Source organism: Mercenaria mercenaria, chromosome 19, assembly GCF_021730395.1.
Source record: "Mercenaria mercenaria strain notata chromosome 19, MADL_Memer_1, whole genome shotgun sequence".
Lineage (NCBI taxonomy): Eukaryota > Metazoa > Mollusca > Bivalvia > Venerida > Veneridae > Mercenaria > Mercenaria mercenaria.
In genome coordinates, this window is record NC_069379.1 from 20,402,751 (window position 1) to 20,426,997 (window position 24,247).

A 24,247-nucleotide genomic window follows, 5' to 3' on the forward strand; every position below is an offset into this window, starting at 1 on the left:
AAATTCCATAAATATCGGTCACAGCCGTAACACTAACAGTTGAACCTAGGATCATTGCATTGTCTCGGTTGTCTCGGCGGCACCATAATTTGCAGAATATCGTTAATCTTTCCTTAAACTTCTTTTTTAGTAAGTAAAAAGTTTCGTGCTTTTTTTCCCAAAAAGGATATTTATTTCAGCTAGAAGTTCTTGAACTTCATCTTATGAAATGAAATAAATGGGAATTTTATGTGTTTGTAGGATTTAATTTTCTGGGTTAATGTAGCCGTGAAATCCACGAAGAAAAGTCCCCAACGACTATAAATGACTTAAGAGTTATTTCTGATTATTAAATTTAAAGAATGCCGTAGTATGTGTAAGTTACATGATATTTTAAATTTCAAAATGATGATCGTTGGTCAAACATAAGTTGCAGTTTTTCTTAAAGAACATTTTGTTCCCCAGAATCGGAAGATTGATTATCTTCTACTACCACCTAGCTACGTTTCGTTTCGTCAAAGCCTTCTAGTGGCCGTGTTGTCTCTCCGGTATATACTTAGTCTGGTACCAACTAGATAATCTTATTTTGTTAAAAAAAATAATTCTTTTATATATTCTAACTTCATCAGTCTTGGTTCTGATTATCCGTATGTTTTGAGAAGAAAAGGGACCTAAATATACAAATATTGAATAGCCTCACGAGTTATCTTCTATGAACAAAACACAGACTAGTATATACTATGCAGAATTTCACCAAGACAGTAAGGGACAATTGTCCAACATTGAAAACACATATTGCTGGCAGTTTAAGGAAGACTTAATGACGTCATTACATGCGCAAGATTTTCTCACTGGAGAAAAATTGTTCATACTCGAAAGAAAAACCTTTCGCCGTATGAACCAAAATACAACCTGCGCTATTTTGCGCCTTGTAGGCCCTGGTGTAAATCATATGCTTTTACGCAAATTTGTGTTTTTTGCGTATGTGAACCAAAATAAAATAGAACTTTACAAAGGAAAAGGGGCACATGAAATGCTAAAACCAAACATATTATCACGTTACTTTTGAAATTGATAGTAGCAATTTTCAGGTAAATGTTCACGTTACAGAATCATGATGTTTTCTTTAAAGATGTGTACATATTGTCGAGAGATATACCATCATGCCTTGCTGAATCCAGACGCACGAAATTCTCATTAGAATAATGGTAGAAGAAATGCACATGTTTTTCATGTATCCCCTTTGGTAATGCTTTAACTGACAAACGTGAATTATGGAGTTCAACATGTATTCGTAGAAGTATAATATTTTCACATTTCTGTAATGTTTGTACATTTAATATTAGTAGGCCTAAGATAATTATTCAGCATATTAGTCTAGATTACAAATACAAACAGTTTAACAGTTACCGTGTATTGGTTCAATGCCGCATACATACTTACAGCTATCCAATGGCTATCTTTCACTAAACTATATTCTATTTAGATAAAACTTCCAATGTACAAAATCCTCATCAAATATACTTGACTTTACTAAATATTGAATTAATTGTGTATGTGAAGCTACTTTCATAACGAAATGTCATGCAGTATCACTCGGCTGTTTAAAAAACTTCCAGTTGTATAATGGTAGTACACATTTATACTGTGTTCAATCGTGAATGCATACAGCATATATTCTATTATAACCTAATGCATTATAAGGTATATAGTATAATATACAAATAAACTTGTTAATTTTAAGTTTTACATTAAGCAATGTGGTACTTGTTCATGTTTTCAAATATGAAAATAAGCGTCAAGTTTAACTTTGAATTTGTTAAATTTGACTAATTAGCACCAAAAAGGTTTGAAAATAGATTACTGCAAATGAAGGCACCCCGCTGTTGCAATAAACTAGCTTGCCTACAAGGAACATGTGGCGACAGTTATAAGCAAACGTGTAGCTTCCCAAAACAATCCGATTTTACAGCATGAGTCAATTCTGAATAACTGTCACATAAATATGGATTTTGGCATTTTAATTACTTTAACGGAAACGACTTTAGTTACAAACAGTAAAATGTATTTTATTTGCCGATTTGGGGCCATCTCTAGCATATACATTGTGTCAGTACTGCATTACTGAAGTTTTAAGTAGATCCCAATCGTGATTATTTACAAACATCTCCAGTCAATAGAAATTCTAAGATAAATTTTAACCGCATTTTAAAGATGTGAAACAAATTGTCAAATTCTTCTTTAAAATTAACATGCAAAAACTGCAAAATTGACCGATTGGGGAAATAGATGAAATGGGGCGTGAGTGGTGTAACTCATTTATTACCTCTCACGAGCAGGCACAATCAAAATGAGTCAGTTATTATGTAGCTTAATAAAAGGAATTAAAAGTCTGTAAAAAAATAACCCATAGTGATATCAAACGAATTGCATAGCTACTACTGACCGGCTGTTTTTTGTTTTTTTTTAAAGAAAGCATTTTTTTATACTAAAGTTGAATATTGTTATCGACTGTGATATGCAATATTCAGCACCACAAACATTCAAGACAAAATACATAGCATATAAATCTGTACAGAGAATCAAGTTAAATTAGCGACACCGCCTTGGAACGCTCAGTAACCTGTTAGGGTAACTAGGGCTCTAGAGGTTTCAGTTCAGCCTTCTCAAACCCTGCTATCAGACATGTCGTAGTTGTCAACCTTGAACCTCTCAGACAAATAATGCATTTTACCTCCAGTCATAAGAGTAAAGACATGTATAATTAATAACGCTGTGTTAAATTCCAGTGTGTTCAGATTGCAAAGTTTCAATCATGGCCTTGATTACATATCTTGATCAAAAGTCTGCCTAGCAGTAACGGCTGATTGGCACTTCGAATGTTTCCCACTAACAAACAATTACAATAAAAAAGATAAAGGTATTTAAAGTCTTAAAACGCATTTCAGGGTATGTGAGTCTCACATTTCACATTTTTTCTTGTTAGACGAAACATTGTAGGCACTAACAAATTTCTTATATGAAAAGAAAATACGCAAGTGCATCATGATCATTACTAAAATCTGTAAAAGGATCCTTTGGAAGCAAAGAATGCAACCAAGAAGAATAATAGCAGACTCGGTTTGACTGAATCTGTTCATGAGAGGTTAAGAAATGTGCAACATCTCTCACGCTCCTAGCACCGGCTTAAGCGGAACTCTATTACATATATGTTGAATGGACTCCATAATCCCAAAGAATTAGAAGATATAAAAACACTGAATCCAAGTACGGTAAGAGTTTTTACATAACCTTTTATAGCATTTACATGGCTTGTTGCAAGACAATTGTCCGCTTTATTATATACATAGATACATTGTGTTAAAAAATGGCTGTATTTCATAATTAAATATGAACAGGCAGAAAAAATTCCGTATTATACCTTTTTAACTCCGTATTGTACCTCTTGTATTGTATGCTGCCAGATTAATGTCATTAATATGCATGACCTGACACAGTTCTATAAAAAGCACACCTAAAAACTTCACTTAGTTCCACTTTACTATCGATGAATATTGAAGATTTCGTTCAAAAACAAAACAACAAACAGAAATGTAGAGGCATATCATAAATGGATCATTACAACTGTAGCTTGATCTTGGATTTTGTATTCGGCTCTCGTGGATTTTGCAAGGTGGGATCACACTCGGCGTTTGAGCGCCTCGTAAGATCGGGTCTGGCAAAAATCCACTCGAGCCGATAACAGCATGCCATATCGAGATACTTTTGTAATGACCCTATTGATATCAGTCTGTCCTTTATGTGCCAGACTGAAGAGGAACGTACAACATAGTCTCACACGTGAGTAATGAATTCACCATCGAACAGGAAAGCGTAGTGACAAACTTTATATATACCAAACGATATTACTGTTTACCTTTGTAACATGTACAGCATGAGTGCTTCGCTACAAATCGTCCCACGGAAATATGTTGGTTCAGTATGGAAAATTGGGGCGAGGTTTATGTTTATCATTCTGACCCCACATATTTCTGTGGAGGGTTACTAGCAAACCCTCTAACGGATTTTATTTACCGACCACTTATTCCTAGCCTAGAACGACATGAAAATCTACTGACCCTTCACAGAAACGCACATAAATACAGTGAGACCACCACGTCATCAGTTTTTAAATCAATGAAAGTGCTAGAATCTTTGGTGAGTGGGGGGTGCAAAAACAGTTTATAAGTGATTTAAGAAAGCCATAAGTATAGGGTAGTCTGAAAGACAATGATTATTATTTTCTTTGCCTGATTTTCGACGCCTGATTATTTGTTCATTGTAACAGCTAAATTGTCTATTAAGTACGAATTTATAATGTAAGTAATTTTATCTTTCAGGCAAGTTTAAAAGTTGAAACAACGTCAACATCACCTATGGTATCTGTGACATCAACATCTCCATCATCAGCTACGGCAACAACAACTCCTGCAACAACTACGACAGCATCATCTACTGCATCAACTACAACAACTACTGCACCAGCTTCAACATCAACTCCTACACCGACTACGACAACAACAACTACTACACCAACTACAACAACTACTGCACCAACTTCAACATCAACTCCTACACCGACTACGACAACAACAACTCCTGCAACAACTACGACATCATCAACTACTGAATCAACTACAACAACTATTGCACCAGCTTCAACATCAACTCCTACACCGACTACGACAACAACAACTACTACACCAATTACAACAACTACTGCACCAGCTTCAACATCAACTCCTACACCGACTACGACAACAACAACTACTACACCAATTACAACAACTACTGCACCAACTTCAACATCAACTCCTACACCGACTACGACAACAACAACTACTGCACCAACAACGACAACAACAACAACTGCACCAGCTGCGACAACAACAACCACTGAACCAACATCGACTCCTACACCGACTACGACAAGGACAACTACTGCACCAACTACGACAACACCAACTCCTGCACCAACTACGACAACAACTACTGCACCAACTACAACAACAACTACTGCACCAACTTCAACAACAGCTACTGCACCAACTACGACAACAACAACTACTGCACCAACTACGACAACAATAACTCCTGCACCAACTACAACAACAACTCCTGCACCAACTTCAACAACAACTACTGCATCAACTACGACAACAACAACTCCTGCACCAACTACGACAACAACAACTCCTGCATCAACTACAACAACAACTACTGAACTAACTATGACAACAACAACTCCTGCACCAACTACGACAACAACAACTACTGCACCAACTACGACAACACCAACTCCTGCGCCAACTACGACAACAACAACTCCTGCACCAACTACGACAACAACAACTACTGCACCAACTACGACAACAACAACTCCTGCACCAACTACAACAACAACTACTGAACTAACTATGACAACAACAACTCCTGCACCAACTACGACAACAACAACTACTGCACCAACTACGACAACAACAACTCCTGCACCAACTACAACAACAACTACTGAACTAACTACGACAACAATAACTGCCTCACCAACTACGACAACAACAACTTCAGCACCGACCACAACAACAACCTCTGCGCAAACAACAACAACAACAACTACTGCACCAACTACGACAACAACAACTACTGCACCAACTACGACAACAACAACTTCTGCACCAACTACAACAACAACTTCTACAACAACTACGACAACAACAACTTCTACGCCAACTACAACAATAACATCTGCACCAACTTCGACAACTACAACAACTACTTCAAATGCAGTAAAAGCTGAAACAAAGGGAACCGATGCACCAATCAACAATGTACTTTCACCATCTGGAGATTTGAATTTTGGAATGGCTGGTAAATAACCTCGTTTCAAACATAAGCAGAAGCACACGATATTTATTGAAGTTCAGACCTATAGGGCGAAGGCTCATACTCATTCTGGTGGCTTTCGGATGTTAAAGTATTGAATGTGTATTTTCACGTTCTTGCTTAAAATTAAAATGAATTTTCCACCGATACAGGCAATTTCGGGAAACTACATACCCGCTAGTTGACGTTATTTGAAAGTGTGAGGTCATTTGTTTTAGGGGATATCCTGATTTGTAAAGTCAATATTAATGTTAATAGTGTGATTTACTGGATGATACAGAGAAACTTCTTTACATACTAAACTAGTAAAATAAGACAACTTGAATTAACAGTAAGATCTCTTGAAAGTTTTGTTTGTTGGCAATTCTATGTTGTTTATTTTGCATTAAAAACGCACATTTTATAGGTGAACTTCACTGTTAATACAAATATGCTTCCTTGTATGACGAAAACGCGACTTTATGCAAAGGTGGGATATACGGAGAATAACAGGCTGCCGTTTTAATCAATGTTATCAGGTCGAGGTTAATACTGGCTGAACTGAACCCCTTTCCGCCCATATCTGCCGAGCCTGATAACATTGGTCCCAAGACAGTTTTTGTCTGTTATTCTATTTATCATGAAACTCATATAACCTAACCTACTTAGAACAACATAAATCCCCATCTCATATGTCGTAAAAAATTATTCTGAAGCAAAACTAAATACGTTTATATATTACAGATTTGAAAATTCATCCGCTTGTGAAACATCTGAATGAAACAATACGGCAGCCATAATGAATTTAACTTAGACAACTTTTATTGACTTTCTGATATTCTTATAAAAAAAACTTACATCAAAACAAATTCTTATCTGCGTAAAATTAAAAATCATCCTCTTGAATGAATCCGTACATGTTTTCTTTCACACCGGGCTGGCGTTTCGGATGACTTTACCCATGCTGCATGGCACCCCCATGCAAGATGACTCTTGTGCTGTTATTGAGAACCAACGATTCATGCATTGATTATAATTTTGTTAATGTTTAATACGATAAAATCAGGTACCTTAACGTAACGTTACGCTACTAATCATAAAACTAAAGTGGAACATTGGAAAGAATCTATTTTAGCGGACCCCGGAAATATTCAATAGCGCATGCGCTTCCGTTGCTACGATCCCAGTTGTTTACAACATGGCGGCCGCCAATCGAAAGATGCGCTGCTATATCAATACAGCTTTCTGTCGTATTTTATAAATAAATCAATTGAAAAAAGGGGGTTTTTTTACGTTTTAAAATCCTATTCACATAACTATGTCGATATTTTAACGAACGCCTTTTGGGCTTAAATTGCCCAGACTGCCGTTTTTAAGTGGGGGTGTGGGGGCAACAGCTATCATACAGACATTACAGGTGTGGGATTAAAAAAAAATAAAGCCGGGGTGTGGGGCAGCAGCCCCCACATTATATGTATTTAATTAACTTACCATTACAAATCAAAATTATTAAGACTGGAACTGGACATGTTAGCTATAGGTTGAAGAGGTACTCTGGTAAAATTAGCTGCTTCTGTCTTGTTTTTAGTAAACTTTAATAGTTTTCCATGCCTAAAACATTCAGTTTCTTCCTCGGTATGCTCGAAAGTGGGATTATAAACCTCTTTTACTAGGCCGAGAAATACAAGAAAGGGATCTTCACTGTCGTATAATAAATGTTTCCTAAAGCAATACTGACAGGAATACGAGTTATATAACGTTTTAGTAGTACCGTTCACAGGGAGTGAACATTTAAGTGCCCAATGTTTCTTGTATGTGCACCTGTGTCAGGATCCACCGAGTGGACGGAGTTGTTCACCGTTAAGTGGATGAAACCCTCATAACAAAATCTACTATATGCCTTCCAACAGTCACTTATGCTGGTGGTTCGTGGCACAATGTTTTCCTTTTATGATTTTAACAAGCATTTATGCTGTCCTATTTTCAACACTCTAAGAAAAATGTTCTATTCCCCCAAAGACCCAGACTCCATCCACACGCCTTCAATTATGATACCTTCTCTTCCAAAATTTACTCTCATCAGTTTTCTTTTTCTACTTTTATATTGGTGCACACCTCTCTGCTCAAAATTAAACTAGTCAACTACAGTTTGTGAGACTATACTCAGTTCATGTATCACAAAGGCCTCACTGGCTCTGTAAACACAGAAATATATCAGCAAAGCTATCATTTCTGAAGTCAAATTTTAATCTTCACTAAATCACGACCCATGGCGATATTGAAACCATTTTACTACACTCCTTGTTGGCACACTTCCAGACCTCCCATTTGTGCTGAAAGACTTGTCAGCTCTCAGGACAAAATGACACTTATTACCAAACTTGCACAGTGTACAAGCAATATTTAAAAGCAAACCAAGCTCAAATAACCACCGTATTAATTTTTCTGCACTTTCAGTTATTTCAAAATTAGTCCCTTGAATGGTGAGTTTACACTTTGGAACGCATCGATCCGGTGGTCATCATATGACGTCATTTCCGGTGAACTGTCAAAATTGGCGGCATATAAAATCAAGGTGATATTATTTATAATGGCTCCGGATTTCATTATAGATTATTTTTTTAATGACGAGAAACACGTTTTTGTGATTTATTTTATGTTTACTTACGCATTTAAACTGGAAAGCCGCATGGAGCGCGGCACTCTATGTAGAAGCGTCCGAAGGCCGCCGCCAGGGTACGCTTCCCGCACTTGCAACTTTATCACGCGCGCAATCGTGCTATTATTGTTTCTTTTCCTAAATTAAATGTTCCGAACATTGTTAATGTACGCCACTGAAACGTCATGATGTTACGTCTACTTACAGAGGATAATTTCCCGCGCTTTGTGTACATACTCTATTTTTAGAAAGAGTGCTACAAAGAAAGTATTTCATTTTGCTTTATTCATTCTGTTATTTGTAAAATATGACATTCTAGATAATTAATCTGTTACTGGTTATATATGCAGATGGGAATATCCGGCTCTCGGGTAACCGTATTTGAAAACAGTTACCTTCGAAGAAGATGTTCCCATCTAATGATCTTAATCTAAATCCAGTGAGAGATTGTTATATTATTTTTACATTTTTTAACATTTGTCTCAGGCAACTAGATCTACATGTCCCAAACACTACAAATTACACTTCCAGTTCTAGACTCAGTCAGAGAGACTTTAATGTTTAATCACTAAATTTGCACTGTTCCAAGAATTGTAATTAACAAAACCACCTTTGCTTCTACTTAATAAAAGCTAGATGCCTTAAATTAGGCATAGATCTAAATCAAGAATAAGTATAGGGTCAAGTGTATCATACACCTTTCCAAGAATCGATACATGTAAACATTGTGATGTCATTCATGATGAACGTTACACAATGACGTCATTAAATACTGTCCGAAGTGTGGATTGGCATAGATAGAAAATTACTAGATTAGACTACAGAATCTGTTTACAAAAGGTCGTGCAACTTTAAAACTAGGAAAACTGATGTAAAAAATAGTCCGTCAATATGGAAGGAGCTTAATTTTGATATTAGATCAATGACCTGTTTTCAAAAAAAAAAATCAGGCACTTTGCATAGTAGATCTAGTTGCATGATAAAATTTAATAGATCTCTAATTCAAATCGAAATAAGTTTCACCATTTTTGTTTGTTTCTATTATTCACCGTTACTGCAAAACCATTTTACATATAACTGTTCTCGTTGTTGAATAAATGTTTGTACTATTTGTCATCACTTGTACACTGGCACAGTTTTAATAAATAAAGAATATTAAGTTAATATATGTCTGAAATTCAGCTCATCCGACGGCCGGCGAGTCGCAACAAACATTCAGATTCTGCGTCGGATAAATGTAAGTTTAATATAACAATTACAAAATATTCTATTTTTTTTTTGTGTTTAAAATAGTTCATAATCACCAACGGCTGACATCATGGCCTGCTCTCTTAAAATTTGGAGAGTAATGCATGATACGGAGGATACACCAATCCCAAATTTCGTCCCTGCTCTTTAACATGCAGAGTTTCATAACGCATTTTAAAGTCACGTCCAAAAAACAAACTTTGATCAAGATCAAAATCTCCGCTGGTATATGCCCACGATCTATTGCGTAGGAAGCCGATGCAATAACCACTGAACTGTAGAGGCTATAATATTCTTCTTGGCATAACTAGCAACTGTAATGATACGTGCAACTGGCAAAGTACATCAATATTCAAGCACACATCGTTTGATTCAATGTTTTACACGTAGGGTTATAAAAGAAGACGAACAGCAGTAGACCTTTTTCAGCAATTCTGTCTGTAAAAAGAATGATATTTCTCTGTAGAATCATTAAATTCCAACAGTAAGACGTTAACTAGTTTTTACAAAGAAAATAACTGAAAAGGAAGTTTTTATGAGAAACAATTAGGCATTCTCACTTCCAAAATGTAAAGTGGTTGTAAATATGTAAAGTAAATAACTGTAGTATGTGTCCAGTCATCTTACTTTATTTAGATCTACAGAAATTAAACAATGGAAACCTTCGTAAAGATTATCAGTCCATATATAGTAACACTGAAAGTCATCACTATACGCAACATCACAGACACCAGCACCCTCAACATCGTCAATCACAAGGGTTTCGGTGGTATCTGTACAGCAGTCAGACGCCCTGTAATTTTCGCTACATACATACACACCTATAATATCACATGTATAAGATGTACATTTACATTTTAACGATTTAAGACTTAACAGCCCGATAAAATACGGTTAACATTAGATTCAATCGGTATCGAACTAACATAAGTAACTTTGCCGAAAAAAACCGGTTTCCACTTTCTAAAACATTTACACAGCTGCAAAATAAACTGTAGGATAGTGAGAGGTACTTGAACTTAACATTCAAAATGCCAACAATCTCTCTTAGAATCTTAGAACGATAAGTGTTTTTTTTTTCATTAACACGGTTACAATCTGACGTTGAAATATACTGTACAATTTGGTAGATTGCGGGGATATGTAAAGATACGATTTGAACAATCAGATGTGTTGTATATGACGTTGATGTAAACCACTACATTGCCGAACAAGAAGAGAGCATTATATCTTACTGATGAATGTAAAATGACACTGTATCAATATAGAATAATTCAAGAAATATTATATCAACTGTCAGAAAATGTTATAACAGAAGTTTCAATCTGAATAAATAAAACTTGGCATGAACCTTTATCCGAGCAGTTTCCGTGTCCACTACAATTGCTTGGGGATGAATTGGACAGGAAATACTCAATCCTTTCAGCATTATTTTCCGCAAAGGATGGAGATAATTCAACTACGCTTTTCGCAAGATCATTTGACGATTCCATATGAACTTCTACCATATTTGGATCGTTCCTCCCCTACAAGAATAACGTGTCTGTTAGTTCTCAATTGCTCTAAGTGTCACTTCACTTGTTTAAAATTTACATTCTTAAGAACATTTCATAGAACAATTGTGTCAGGTAAAGAATTAATTACATGATTTGAGGTATCCGATCCACAAATAGTAATATTTTGATGCCTAGTGACCTCATATTTTTTGTATAATTTGAAAGAGTTGTGTCTGCTGAACAAGAATTAGTAAATTAGATGACTATAAATAATATGCACGTATCACAAAAGTGATGTTTTTTTTTACTGCTAAATGATAAATCTTACACTGCAATAACTGGAATCCTGCTTAAGTATAATTGAAAACTATAAGGTAATAAAGTAAAATATCTGTAACAAATTTTTGTCATGTTCTTTATATTTTCTTTTTCAGAAGACAATACTCTTCCAAATGGTACCAAAATTATATGAGCTTACCAGGCATCAATATTTGATATATATATATATATATATATATATATATATATATATATATATATATATATATATATATATATATATATATATATATATATATATATATATATATAATAGCACTGTCATATAGAGCTTGCTTATTTGTGGATCGGATACCTTAAGCCAAATTCAAATCAGAATTGTTTAGGTTTTGAGGATAACAACTCATTAAAGGGACAATCTCGCATTTTTGTTTGCAACGATGAGCAAAGTGGCAGCCATGGCGGGAGAAATTCGGTTGATAAACTTTTTTCCAATCAATTAAAACCAATGTCCAGATATTTATTGGTCCGCCAGCTCAATACGGAGAACGCAGATCTATTTTTAGTTATACTGATTAATTCGAGCTCGATGCAGCTTCCCAAAAGGTATATTAACACAATTTTCATTATTTGAAAAGTTTCCAAGATACTATCTTATAGTGTATAATGTAATTGCTTTTTAGTTTTGTCTTTTTTTCAGTTCTCGTGTTTTCATTTATTGTACCGTGCTTCAATATATTTCTTCTACTTCGGCATAAATTAAGACAAAGATAAAGGATAAGATTGGATTGGGTTCTTTGGCTAATAAGTTAAAAAAACAAAACAATTAATACATGAATACATACATATGAATTCATCTACAAAACAATAGTTTTAAGAGTTTTTTACCAAGACTGCTACTTAGAAATTTGTGAACTGGGAATAAATTTACGATAAACGCAAAACAAAGTGCGGCGATGATACATAATTAGTAAAGTTAAGTCTAATGGTGATGAACTTAACTTGCAAACTGCTGTAATTAATCCTTTTTCGGTTTTGTTCAAGCCTTTTGGTATCTCACAGTTAACATCGAAAAAAGGCCATGACATTTAGTGAACAATATCTAAAAAAAAAGATAAGCTGACGAAATATAGCATATTTTTTCTAAGAAACAGTTATAGCAACAGAATTATTTTACCGTGTCACAGGTGCTTCTTATAACAATTTAGAAAGTTTAATCAAGACCATTGACAATAAATGATACATATTTCTCACAATGTATGCCAGGCAGTTGACCAAAATATATTGAATATCGAAGTAATTTGACCAGCAAAAAAGAAAATGATATTCAGATTTTATACACCTTAAAGAACACAATTTGCATAAAAGATCTCCTCTCCTGGTAATGTTTTACAGAATCTTCAAGTTCAATGGCAACAAGCGCGAACATTTTCTTAAACGTGCCAAATATCAAATTTCAATAATACTAGAAACAAGAAATATCTTTAAAAATGATGGTCGGCGAATTGTAATAGGAAAGAAGTTTATGAATTTTTCATCTAACATTCATCTAACATTTTTCAAATTGCAAAACTCAACACCGCACTATAACAATTTAAATGGTTCTCTTTTAATTTTTCGCAAAGGTTTCGTAGGGTTGCAATTTTGTTTCGTTTATCCTTAGACGAATAATTACAGCAGTAGTTTGATGAAGATTCTAAAGCGGTTCATGAGACGAGGTCATTAAACGTGTTTATATTTTTAGCTAAATTGGTCCCTATCCCCATTTGTAACAAAATAGCAGGAGACCTTACGATATTGTAACACATCGAGTTTGATAAAAGTCCATTACATTTTAGTGGTTAATGCGAAGAAAGGCATATCTACTTTTAGCTATAGTGGTCCCTAATAGGGCCCAAGTTCCTATATAAATAAATTTGGACCTCATAATGATGCTCCAGACCAAGTATGACAAAAATCCACCAAGCTGTTCATGAGACGCTGTATAAAGGCATTTCTAGTTTTAGCGTAAGCAGCCCCAAAAGGGGGTTAAATGTCCCAGCAGAGCAAAGTTGGCTGCGGGCCTAATAAAGATGCTACAAATCAAGTTTGATTAGAATACATGAGAAAAAATCAATTAAAGGATTTTTTATTTATTATTTTTATTTATTTCTAAAATAGGCCAACTGATCCCGCTTTAACAAATGCATATTCGCTATGCATGAATCTTTGGACAATGACGTCACACCTATAAAAAAGTGAAGGTCAAGCAAAACATACAATTGTAATTATTTCAATATTTCTGTTTCATAAGCAAGTTTGACCGTAGTCATATCACATAGATAAAGTGTATGCAGCGTACCTTCATTTCAGTGTAATGAGATTCAGTCATTATATAGCATATATATAATAAAACAGATTTCAACTGAGTTCAATATTTGCATACCATACTAAAGAAAAATATTCATATATGATAAATCAGTTAAATAATTTATAACAAATATATCAAAGCAAACAAGTACTCATTTTAATATGCAATCTGAATAAGTCACAAAAGCAAGAAACCTTTTCATATACAGACGACAATTGTAACAAGGAAAATCTTTTAAAAAGCACTTCTCTACATAAAAGACTCTTATCACACCCTTATTCATGTGATACGCAGACCGTATTCAGCTTTTTCTTTAATTTGATATATGTTGGTATTTGAACAGGTTTTTATCATATTTATTAAACTTACTTATCATTTTGAGATATATCAATATTCTTGCTAAACATACTGAGCCAAAGTTAGCTTTAAAACTGTGAACAGCGTCGTTTAGGATAAACGATTTGTCTACATTTCACTCAGCGTAGCACAATCAACAGAGTGAAAGAAATTGACACTCTCATCCAATCAGGCAGAGTGTTGCATAAATCTTCCATTTTGATAAATTATCTATAATGCGTTATCAAGTAGTTTGATTTGCAAACTGAAGTCACGTGGCATAGGTAACGAAAACGAATTTAGACGGCGTCGCCGAAAAAGGTTTTTATTAAATTCTATGTATCGTTTTACATCTCGTTAGATGTTGCAGACAGTTTTATAAATGATGATAACGCAAGAAACATACCTATACATTTGGCCTTATCCGGAAAGCCAGGAGGCTGTAATAAAGCATCCGATATTGACAAAGACAGAAGTAAGGCATTACGAGTTTTAACTCGGTACATCAATAATCGTTCATGTTCATCTACAGGCCAATTTATTGAAAGGTTTAATAAGTTTAGAAGTTTAAAGTTAAAAGGTGCTTAGTTGTTAACGGTTACGGTTAACATGGATGAAATATCTAGTAGTTTACTGCATTATATAATTCATTCAGTGTCGTAAGATATGGAACTCAGTGTACGAATATATGTGGAAATTGCTGTTCTGTTATTTTCCTGCTGTTTTGTATTTACCATAACAGATGTGTACCGAAGTGCATATTACATAGAGAAAGGACAATTAACTGACATTTCTTGTTACTCAGTGACTGCAAGGTAAAAACACTATATCTGTATTGTGACCAAGAATCTTGACCATCTTTGGTATTGTTTTTCATTTTTCAGTACCGTAATGTTTGTTTGTTAATGGACTCCTCTGAAGTCAGGTACATGGTTAGGAATAGATTGAGGAAAAGTTTTATCTAAAACATTAGCACTTGTATTTTAACCCTGACGGATGTAAGATCGAAATTTTCTTGTATTCCGGACAAGAGTTTCCAATGGTTCTACCGGGGCCCGATTCTTCCCGTCTTACACCTTTGGCTGTCGTGCAGAAATAACATCATAACGAATTAATTTTTTTTAGTAGATATATGTATAATATTTATGATTTTGATCAAAATAGTATGAAAATTAGATACCTTGTTAGATGCGCTTTTTTCATTATAGTGTAGCTCTCGATTCCTTAGGAAATGCTTAACGCAACTCTAATAAAACAATTAAACCGGCATTCAAAGTTGTTATGCAACTTTGAAATGTCACGACGTTAGTTCTGTTAACATCACAAAACCTAGTTACCGCCTAAACAGTAACGATAAAGTGAATGATTATATTTAATACTCATTGAATTGCAGATGCAATATTTTCTCGAGTGACATAACCGCGAGTGAAAATGTGAAGACTATTTGACCGGTTTTTTTTCAAATCTTTTCAATGTTTTTTTTAAAGAAATTTTACCTATTCCGCTCATGCCACATCGTGAAATCACAAGGTTCTATTAGGTGTATATTTTTCATGCATTAGTTATATACATCTTTGAAAATAGAGGACAATGCTTCAGTAGGTATAGCCATGATCCCCACGCAGTCTCCTAATAGCTCCTAATAAAACTCCACTAAGCGTATGCATGTATGTGCAAACAATAGAATAAAATGCATGTAAAAATAGACCCCAAGCACACAACAAGCACTTTTTTGAACACAGTAGAGTGAATTACGTTTAAGTAAAGAATATTTTTAATATTCTTCACTGAGAAAATATATATATATATATATATGGTAGACATTGATAAATTTGTCCATCCTTAAAATACAAATTTCTGCTTATTTTAAACTTAAAATAATACTGTTACTAGGCAAATACCTACACTGGAAAACAAAAGTCTCAAAATAAATGATACTACGGAAAAGACATCTGATACCAAAATAGCAAAAAAGAACTCACTCGCCTGTAAATGCATTGATTTTCTTGTTTGCCGAAGCACGAATTTTGTAAACGACAAAGTTTACCAAGAATTTTATAGCTTAGCTTAATCATCGTGTTCTTTTTCTCTTTGAGTGTTTTAATTCTTCTGACAACATGATATCAAATGGCTTACGATATGTTGTTCACTTGTTTTTACAACAAAAAAACTTATTTGTTTTGGAGAATTCAGGTAATGTCGTTCATTGAGAACAAGGCATTGTGCTATTCTTGTTACAAACCAGCCATACGAGGTAGGTAATGTTTTATGTGCGTGATTATGTGACATTTGGATACCGTGTTGACAGTATTATTGAATGTCATGATTGCTGATTTTAATAATATTACGGACAAAATTTCTTTAAGCTTTGTATACTGACTAAGAGTCAAGTTTAAAACGAAAATTTGTATTTAAAAGTCATAGGTACCCGGGATTGATCTTGAATTAAGATCAGAAAATACGATAAAAAACCAAGTTTCAAGGGCAGATATTTCAATATCAAGGCAATAAAACTGTGCATTTTAATTAATATTTCAGCCTCAGACTTCATTTGCAGTCAGTATACAAATTTTACAGAAATTTGGTCGATGGTTAAGACCAAGACTTTGCGGCATCATTTTGTCATGTTCATAGTTAAGGGCATGTGTCAAAGTGCCTATATTGACAATGGGCAGAATGTTCTTACGGACAGAGTTTCTTCTTTAAATTGTGTTTACTGACAGTAAAACGAATCAAAAACTGAAATATGAAATAAAAACAAATCATAGGTACCCAGCCTTGGTCATGAATTATCTGCCCTTTAAAGTCGGAAAATACTGGGGGAAAAATCTATTTTTCAAGGGCAGGTAATACAAGGTAAAGCCTGGGTACCTATGATTTTTAATACATATTTCCGTTTTAAACTTGACCTGCAGTCAATACACAAAGTTTAAAGAAATTCTGTCCGTAAGTTTTGCCTATATACATAAAGAAAACTGTGCGATATGTCATTAAATGCATTTGAAGATGAAATAGATATAATTTCATATTTTCTGTTCAATACCTACTTTTATGTAGAACTATTTGACCCTTTGCATTTTTTCCACTTCAGAAGCCGACTAGAATGTGCGAAATCTTGCTTTCACATCAGTGCCTGTTTATCCGTTCTCTACGATGAAATGAACAGCACGACCAAGGAATGTCTTCACGTGAACAACGTGCTAGAGTTCTCTAGTGCCAGTGTATTAATTTCAAAGAAGGATAAATCTCCGATACTGACTAACGTCTGGGAGTTTATTCCATTAAATCATGTGAGTATTAAAGAAGGACCAAATTACTGTAAAAAAGGACACCGCCCTTTAGAACGTGCTTCATTTAACTGTCTTTGCATACCTGCATATGTTGCTCATTTCTATCTTAGTTTTAATCAAGGAAAAACGTTCTTGTTTTGTTTTCTAAGTATCTGATATAGTAGATATCTAATGTAGGTGTCATCCCGGTGGAGATGTTATCTACTGACCTATAGTCCAGTAAAATCGTGTAAAAAAACTTCAGAAAATGGGAAAAGCATAAAACTTGGTACGTAACTACTTTAGGGCAAAACACGAAAAATGAGCATGAGACCCACTCCAAAAAAATCCAATATGGCCGAAAAATCCAAGATGGCCGCCATGCATGTATATATTTTAAGAAATACCTAATATTATCTATAAAACTTATATAGACACTTACAGTCATCACTAAAATTAGCTAAAATCACCTGTTTGAATAAATTCAAACATATTATATTAACAAAAATACTGCACTTCCATCAAAAATGAAAAAAAAAGTTGTCTCCCTTGGATAAAATGTGCTATTAAGCAGAAGAAAAGTCAGAATGCATTTATGCGAGTCAAAATTAAGTATACAATGGTAACTGGCATATCAAAATGTTTCAAATGGCAAGAGTCCTATGCAGAACTTTACAACAATTGTAAATTATTATAATAACAGTCGAACTTCGATAACTCGAACCCGTCGGGGCCGACAAAATGTGCCCGAGTTATTGGTAGTTTGAGTGATCGAACAATATATTATAAATGAATTTGGTCGGGACCTGACGATGGGTTCGAGAGAAGGATGGTGCTTGAATTATTTGAGTTCGAGCGAAAGAAGTTTGACTGTAGTGTGTATGAGTGAATAAATGACATGTGTTTCACTTTGTCATTAGTTTTCGCGACTCAGAATTTGTTAGTGTTGCTGTGTTCATTTAAATCTATTTACACTTAGAGAGCTAATGACACTTAGAAAAACTATATAATTTATTAAGTATGTTAGTGCGACAGACCATGTGAACATCCCTGGCCTGTCAGACAATCATGATTTCCTTGGGAAATGTCATTGCCGTTTGATCAGCCTAGTCAGATTTACATTTGCATGTTCCTGTAATATTCTGTTTTTGTCAAACTGTAGCACATTGTGCCATAACAATAGTTTTATAGTTTAATATTCATACTGCGCACTTACAACGTCCTTGCCAGGTTCTCACTGCGTCTAACACGTTCCCACTTATTTTCTTACATCACGCATCTTCACGTCCAATGCGTTCTTACTACGCTCTTAGTACCACCAGTCAGATTGCACCCCTCGCCTACCAGGCGCTTACCATGCTCTTATCACGTTCTCACTGCGTTCGTCGGCTACTTATAAATACTACGACAGGTGTCTCTTTTTCATTCCTTCTGCAAGTTATATTGTGTCCGCATCTACACTCAGCTACAATCAAATACAATATACAACAAGGCCACCGATGAAATCAGAGCAGTCTTTTAGAGAGGCCACTGTGGCAAAAGCAAAGGCAGCGTGAATGGGTATATGAGGGTCCAGAAGTCCACCACAAACTGCCAGTGCTGCTGAGTCCATGATTATGTGGTAATTCCTTATGAAGTGCGTTCATACCCATTGCTGGTTGAAAATGAAGTGATGGGGAATTGGATCCAGTATTCATACTCAGTTCTCAGAATCTGAAACAGACACGGTGAGAACCTGCTGCAAACATGACATAGACATGTTAAGCACCGAATGTTAAGACGTACCATGGTCATAGCACACACGCGTGGAGAGGTCGTAGTGAGAACTCCACTGACGTAGCAAGAACGCAATGACAGCCTAGTGACAACGCAATGAGAACGCCATGAAGTCTTTTCCGCCCACACCACGCTTGTACTACATAGACATGTTAAGCACCGAAAAAACGTATTGATAACCTAATGCAGTGTTCTACAATGTGGTACAGACGTACCATGGTCATAGCACACAAGCGTGGAGAGGTCGTAGTGAGTACTCCACTGATGTAGCAAGAGCGCAATGACAACCCAGTGACAGCGCAATGAGAACGCCATGCAGTCTTTTCCGTCCGCACCACGCTTGTTGTCTTACTAGGTTTTAGTTACGTCGTTACTACGTCCTTATTAAGTTCTTGCTGCCTCCTGACTCGACCACATCCTCACTACGTTTGTTTTGAACATGTCCAAAGTTCGACCGCGTCCTCCTCCACGCCCATGGAGACCATATCACGTTCTTATCGGTGTCTACTGTGTTCCTTCTACAGTGTACAAGTTCTTACTGCGTCCTGGCAGTTTTTTAGGACGTAGTGGAAACGTGGCTGAGTGTGATGGGGGTATTAATTAGGAGCAGAATCCATTATTTCTACCAAAAAATGTGCTCTAATATCTATTTCTGGACATTTTTGCTGAAATCAAAATATATTAGATAAGGACATATTGAATGTGAGTACTTTTACTAGTTTTAAGACGACAAATATTATTTATTTACCATTTGTAATTCTATGTCACTACCATTTAAGCGGTCCAATGTAAGAATGACGTTGTCTTGTCAAACAAAACTAACCAGTACTACTAGTGATTACCGGTCAATCAAGCTTTTAAATGCATTTTCTACGCCTTCCTACAAACAAAGTGTTCATACAATATTTCTGTGGTATAGATGAAATGGGACCCTTAACTGTGATACATCGATCCATATCAAGGATAGCTTTAATTTTCAATATATTGCTGAACGACGTTGATTTTTTGACGTCTGAATTGTTAGCCATCACTGATACTCTCCTAGCCACTAACACTGATAAAATTTTGTTTTCTTTAGATTACTGTCCCTACTAAACCCTTATGCAGTAAAGCATTGTCTCTTTTCTTATTTCATAACAAAACATTGTATTGCAGACCTCTGTTCAGACAATATGCTACATTGATAATTTGATTTTTTGGCAATTCACATAAATATTCACCTAATTTAAGAACATGTAGACTGCGAAAAGTGGCAAATAATGTTTTAGCGAATGCAGTATAAGAAATTAGACAAAAGTGGGCCGGATGAAGTCACATGACATTGCCATGGGGACTAGCAACTATTATTTGTCGAAAGAAAATTCTATTTTGACATATCAACTAAATTCCCCATTTTTACATGTTATAACAGTTTCATCGATTTTTAATAAAATGTGAAGAAATGAGAGCACTTTTCCGGGTATTTCATGAAAGCTTTGGAAATTTTGATCAGTTTCTTTGATTTCACAGCATCATTCTCAGAGCTTGTTGTTTCTTCTTTAATTGGGCCTAACTTAGATTGAATACCAACGAGTCTTTCGATACTCTTCTTTACAACAAAACATGTCAAGTAGCTGATCAACCATTTGTTCACACAAAGAGTAGGGCTATAGTGTGCATTCCTGAATCGTCTGCTACACCTCTTGAACATACTAAAAAGGTTGCCTATCAGGTTGGGCACATATAGGGTCAGGTATTCTATCCCTTTCCTAAGATTCCAAGTCAAGATAAATAAGGCTGACCAGAGGTATCTTTTATAAATTGGAACCTTTCTGGTAGTTTTTGTAGTTTTTGCCTCAAGCACCAGTCTCTGACATGTACCTTATTTCAAATTCCATCTGACTTTTCTGAGTAAAATATTTCACAGAATAGTTACTAAGTGTTGTCAATGAAAGCCTCTTTAATAGTTTCAGCCTGACTCTTCTTTGTTACACAGTTAGCATTATAGTCAAGAATTATGTGATCAATTTATTATGCAGATGCTGTGACAGCGGGTGCATTATTATGAACATTGTTTTATATGATCCTACTAGCCCGTCCCTATAATCTATTATTGCATTCTAAGTCCCAAACCGAAGGGGTAGTTGTCGTACCGGTATTTGGTGTCATAGGAACTACAATTTTACATAGAACTAAGTTAATAGACCTTCACATTCTCCATATTACCTACCATCTATAAACTAGTCTTTAGAATTTGTACTTTTGAAATTATTGAAGAATCCACCATTTGCGAATGATGGACGGACATACAGACGGATGAAAAGATTACAAAAGGAGAAAATAAAATAACAAGCATGTTTTCAATTTTTCCTCCTATCTGTGTACAATTTTTCAAAAAACGATCTCTCTTAGTATTAAAGAAATGCAGGATGATGCTTTTTGTCATATTCGTGGACTATTTGTTGCCATAGCAACAACATTTGTTGTCATAGGAACAAATTTAAATGACGCAGGCATTCTCCACTATCTGTCTATGTATCAAGTATCATGAAAAAATCTGTTGTAGTTTCAAAGTTATTGCAGTATCCCACTTCGCATGGCTAACGTATTGACAGGCATATGGGGGCAACCCATAAGCCCCCTCTTGCTAAACACTGGTGGGGGAATAACAACAATGTTTTAATATGCTGTTGTGGAGGGAATACAAGTAATATATTGATATAAATTGCATATAGTAAAATACAAAATCTTTAAAATATGAAAAAAAAAATGGTTTCGCTATGACAATATTATATTAAACTGAGTTTTAAAGGCTTGGTTTTAACCGTTACCATGGAAACAGAAAGAAATTAACAACATTTAATTTGTTATTTTTTGCTTTTGATTCAAATTTAAGATTTATTTTATCATATACATTTATATTTTGGTGCATTTTGGGGATGAATGTAAATATAATAACCTTTCATTAGAATCTTGTCCGATAAACATTGAGTTTTGGTGGCCATTTTGGAAAATGGCCGCCGTATCGGCCATCTTGACAGATATCAAATGGGTCCCATGAAAAAAATGTTTTTTATTCTTTAATAAAAAGCTGTGCCAAATTTGGTGCTTTTCCCATTTTCTGAAGTATTTTGGCATTTTCTGTTACGAATCGATCGGACTACTAATACTATACATACTTTACTACAATCTTCTCCGACCAAGCAAAACTGAACATGCAAATAATTTTTACATTTACAATTTCCATTCAACTGCATTAGAAGTTCCAAAGCTAACAAAGCACTGATTTTAATTACTAAAAGCAATACATGTCGATCAATCTGTCACTCTCTTGTTAAACATCGGGAATAAAAAGGTTTTACCTTACATGCGATTCAAGAAAATTCAGGTAACACACTTTCTGCATCACTGCATGAATGGGGAAAGAAAACGAACAATGAAATACGAAAGGGTGTTTGGGTAGTTTCAAAACTGGATCTAACTGATGTCGAGTCATTATGGGAGTGTCGTCTTTGTAAGCGTAATAAGTAAAAGAAAACATGCACCCCACTCATGGGAAAATATCAATATATAACCAGTATATCTTATTAGACACTAACGCTGGCATTGAAATTTGGTAACATAAAGTGGACATGCATAAGACAGCCATTCATTTCAAATGTAAAAAGAAAATCAAAACACTGTTAAATATCTGAATACCAATATTTCCAAAGTCTATATAAATATTTTATTCCTACCCTGAATTAAGCGAGCCATGACGAAAGGCTTACTGTACGACCATATTATATTACCGCACAACATCATATTGCTTTCACCACAAAGCGGGGTGCCTATCACAGCGAGCTAAGACGATCATACGTAACGGATATTGGACGTTCTTTTACAAGGATAAACTCCTGCGAACGCTAAAAAAAACTTAATTGGAAAGTTTCTTCCCGGTTCTTAGGAAATGTGTCTTCGATTATTAAGGTATTAAAACCCAAGGTTATCGCTCTTACTAAAATGTTTCAGGTAAATACTTCAGAATTCTCATATTGTCCAACATTGATATCGTTAAATGATATTTTTTCATACCATTTAAGATATTCCTGACACATTGTCAGACGTCACATCAATAACATATATATATATATCTGATACTCAACAAGATCTGACAGCTAATGAAATAGAAACCTCGCCAACATCAGGTCCTTTCTTTTTCAGGTTAAAATGCACTGATGAAATGATAAGGATTACTTTTGAAAGCTATTAAGAAAGCTAATTATAGATGAAAATATTAATACAAAACTGTCAATCCCTCCTGCAATCTTTTCCGCATCAGAAGAGTTGTCTTTCAAACGGTTTTCATTAACTAATTAACTAATTAAGCGACAATCTGTTTATATAGATATCGTAAAGATCGTAATATGTATTATGCGAAGTTAGAAATTCCACAGATATCTATTACGGCCGTAACAATAACAGTTGAACTTAGGATCAAAGCATTGTCTCGGTTCTCTCGGCGGCACCATAATTGGCAGAATTTCGTTAATCTTTCCTTAAATTTCCGGTTTCGTAGGTAAAAGGTTTCGTGTTTTCTTGCGTTTTTTTCCAATAAGGATATTTATTTTAGATAGAAGTTCTTGAACTCAATCTTTTTAAAATGAAATATATAGGAATTTTATGTGTTTGTAGGATTTATTTTTTCGGCGTTAGCTGAATAACATGGATTTTGACCTAGATTCTGTAGTAATCAGGACACGGAACAGGTGCGCGCTGGGAAGATAAACCATTTATTAAGTCTTAAATGACATTGATTATCAGAAGGCACATATTAAATGGAACATATTTAGTAGTTTTGTTACCCGAAACTGAAATGATATATTCTAATTTAAAGTTTTTAGTTATTTATCACCACTAGAGAAATCGAAAGTAAACTTCTTTCCCCGTTGCGTACCTCGCTTATGGATGAATGAGTTGTGGCTGGTTCTAACTG

The 24,247-nt window shown here is 34.9% G+C and overlaps 1 protein-coding gene across 1 annotated transcript in view; it reads left to right on the top strand.

The window, feature by feature from the left end:
• The first annotated feature begins 4,155 nt into the window (after positions 1-4,155).
• LOC123541911 (mucin-2-like) overlaps positions 4,156-24,247 on the top strand; it is a 28,332-nt gene continuing 8,240 nt past the window's right edge. The window contains exons 1-4 of the mRNA XM_053531213.1: positions 4,156-4,176; positions 4,359-5,886; positions 14,610-14,748; positions 17,340-17,538. Of these exons, the coding sequence (XP_053387188.1) occupies positions 4,156-4,176; positions 4,359-5,886; positions 14,610-14,748; positions 17,340-17,538 (1,887 nt within the window). The remainder of the gene's footprint in view (positions 4,177-4,358; positions 5,887-14,609; positions 14,749-17,339; positions 17,539-24,247) is intronic.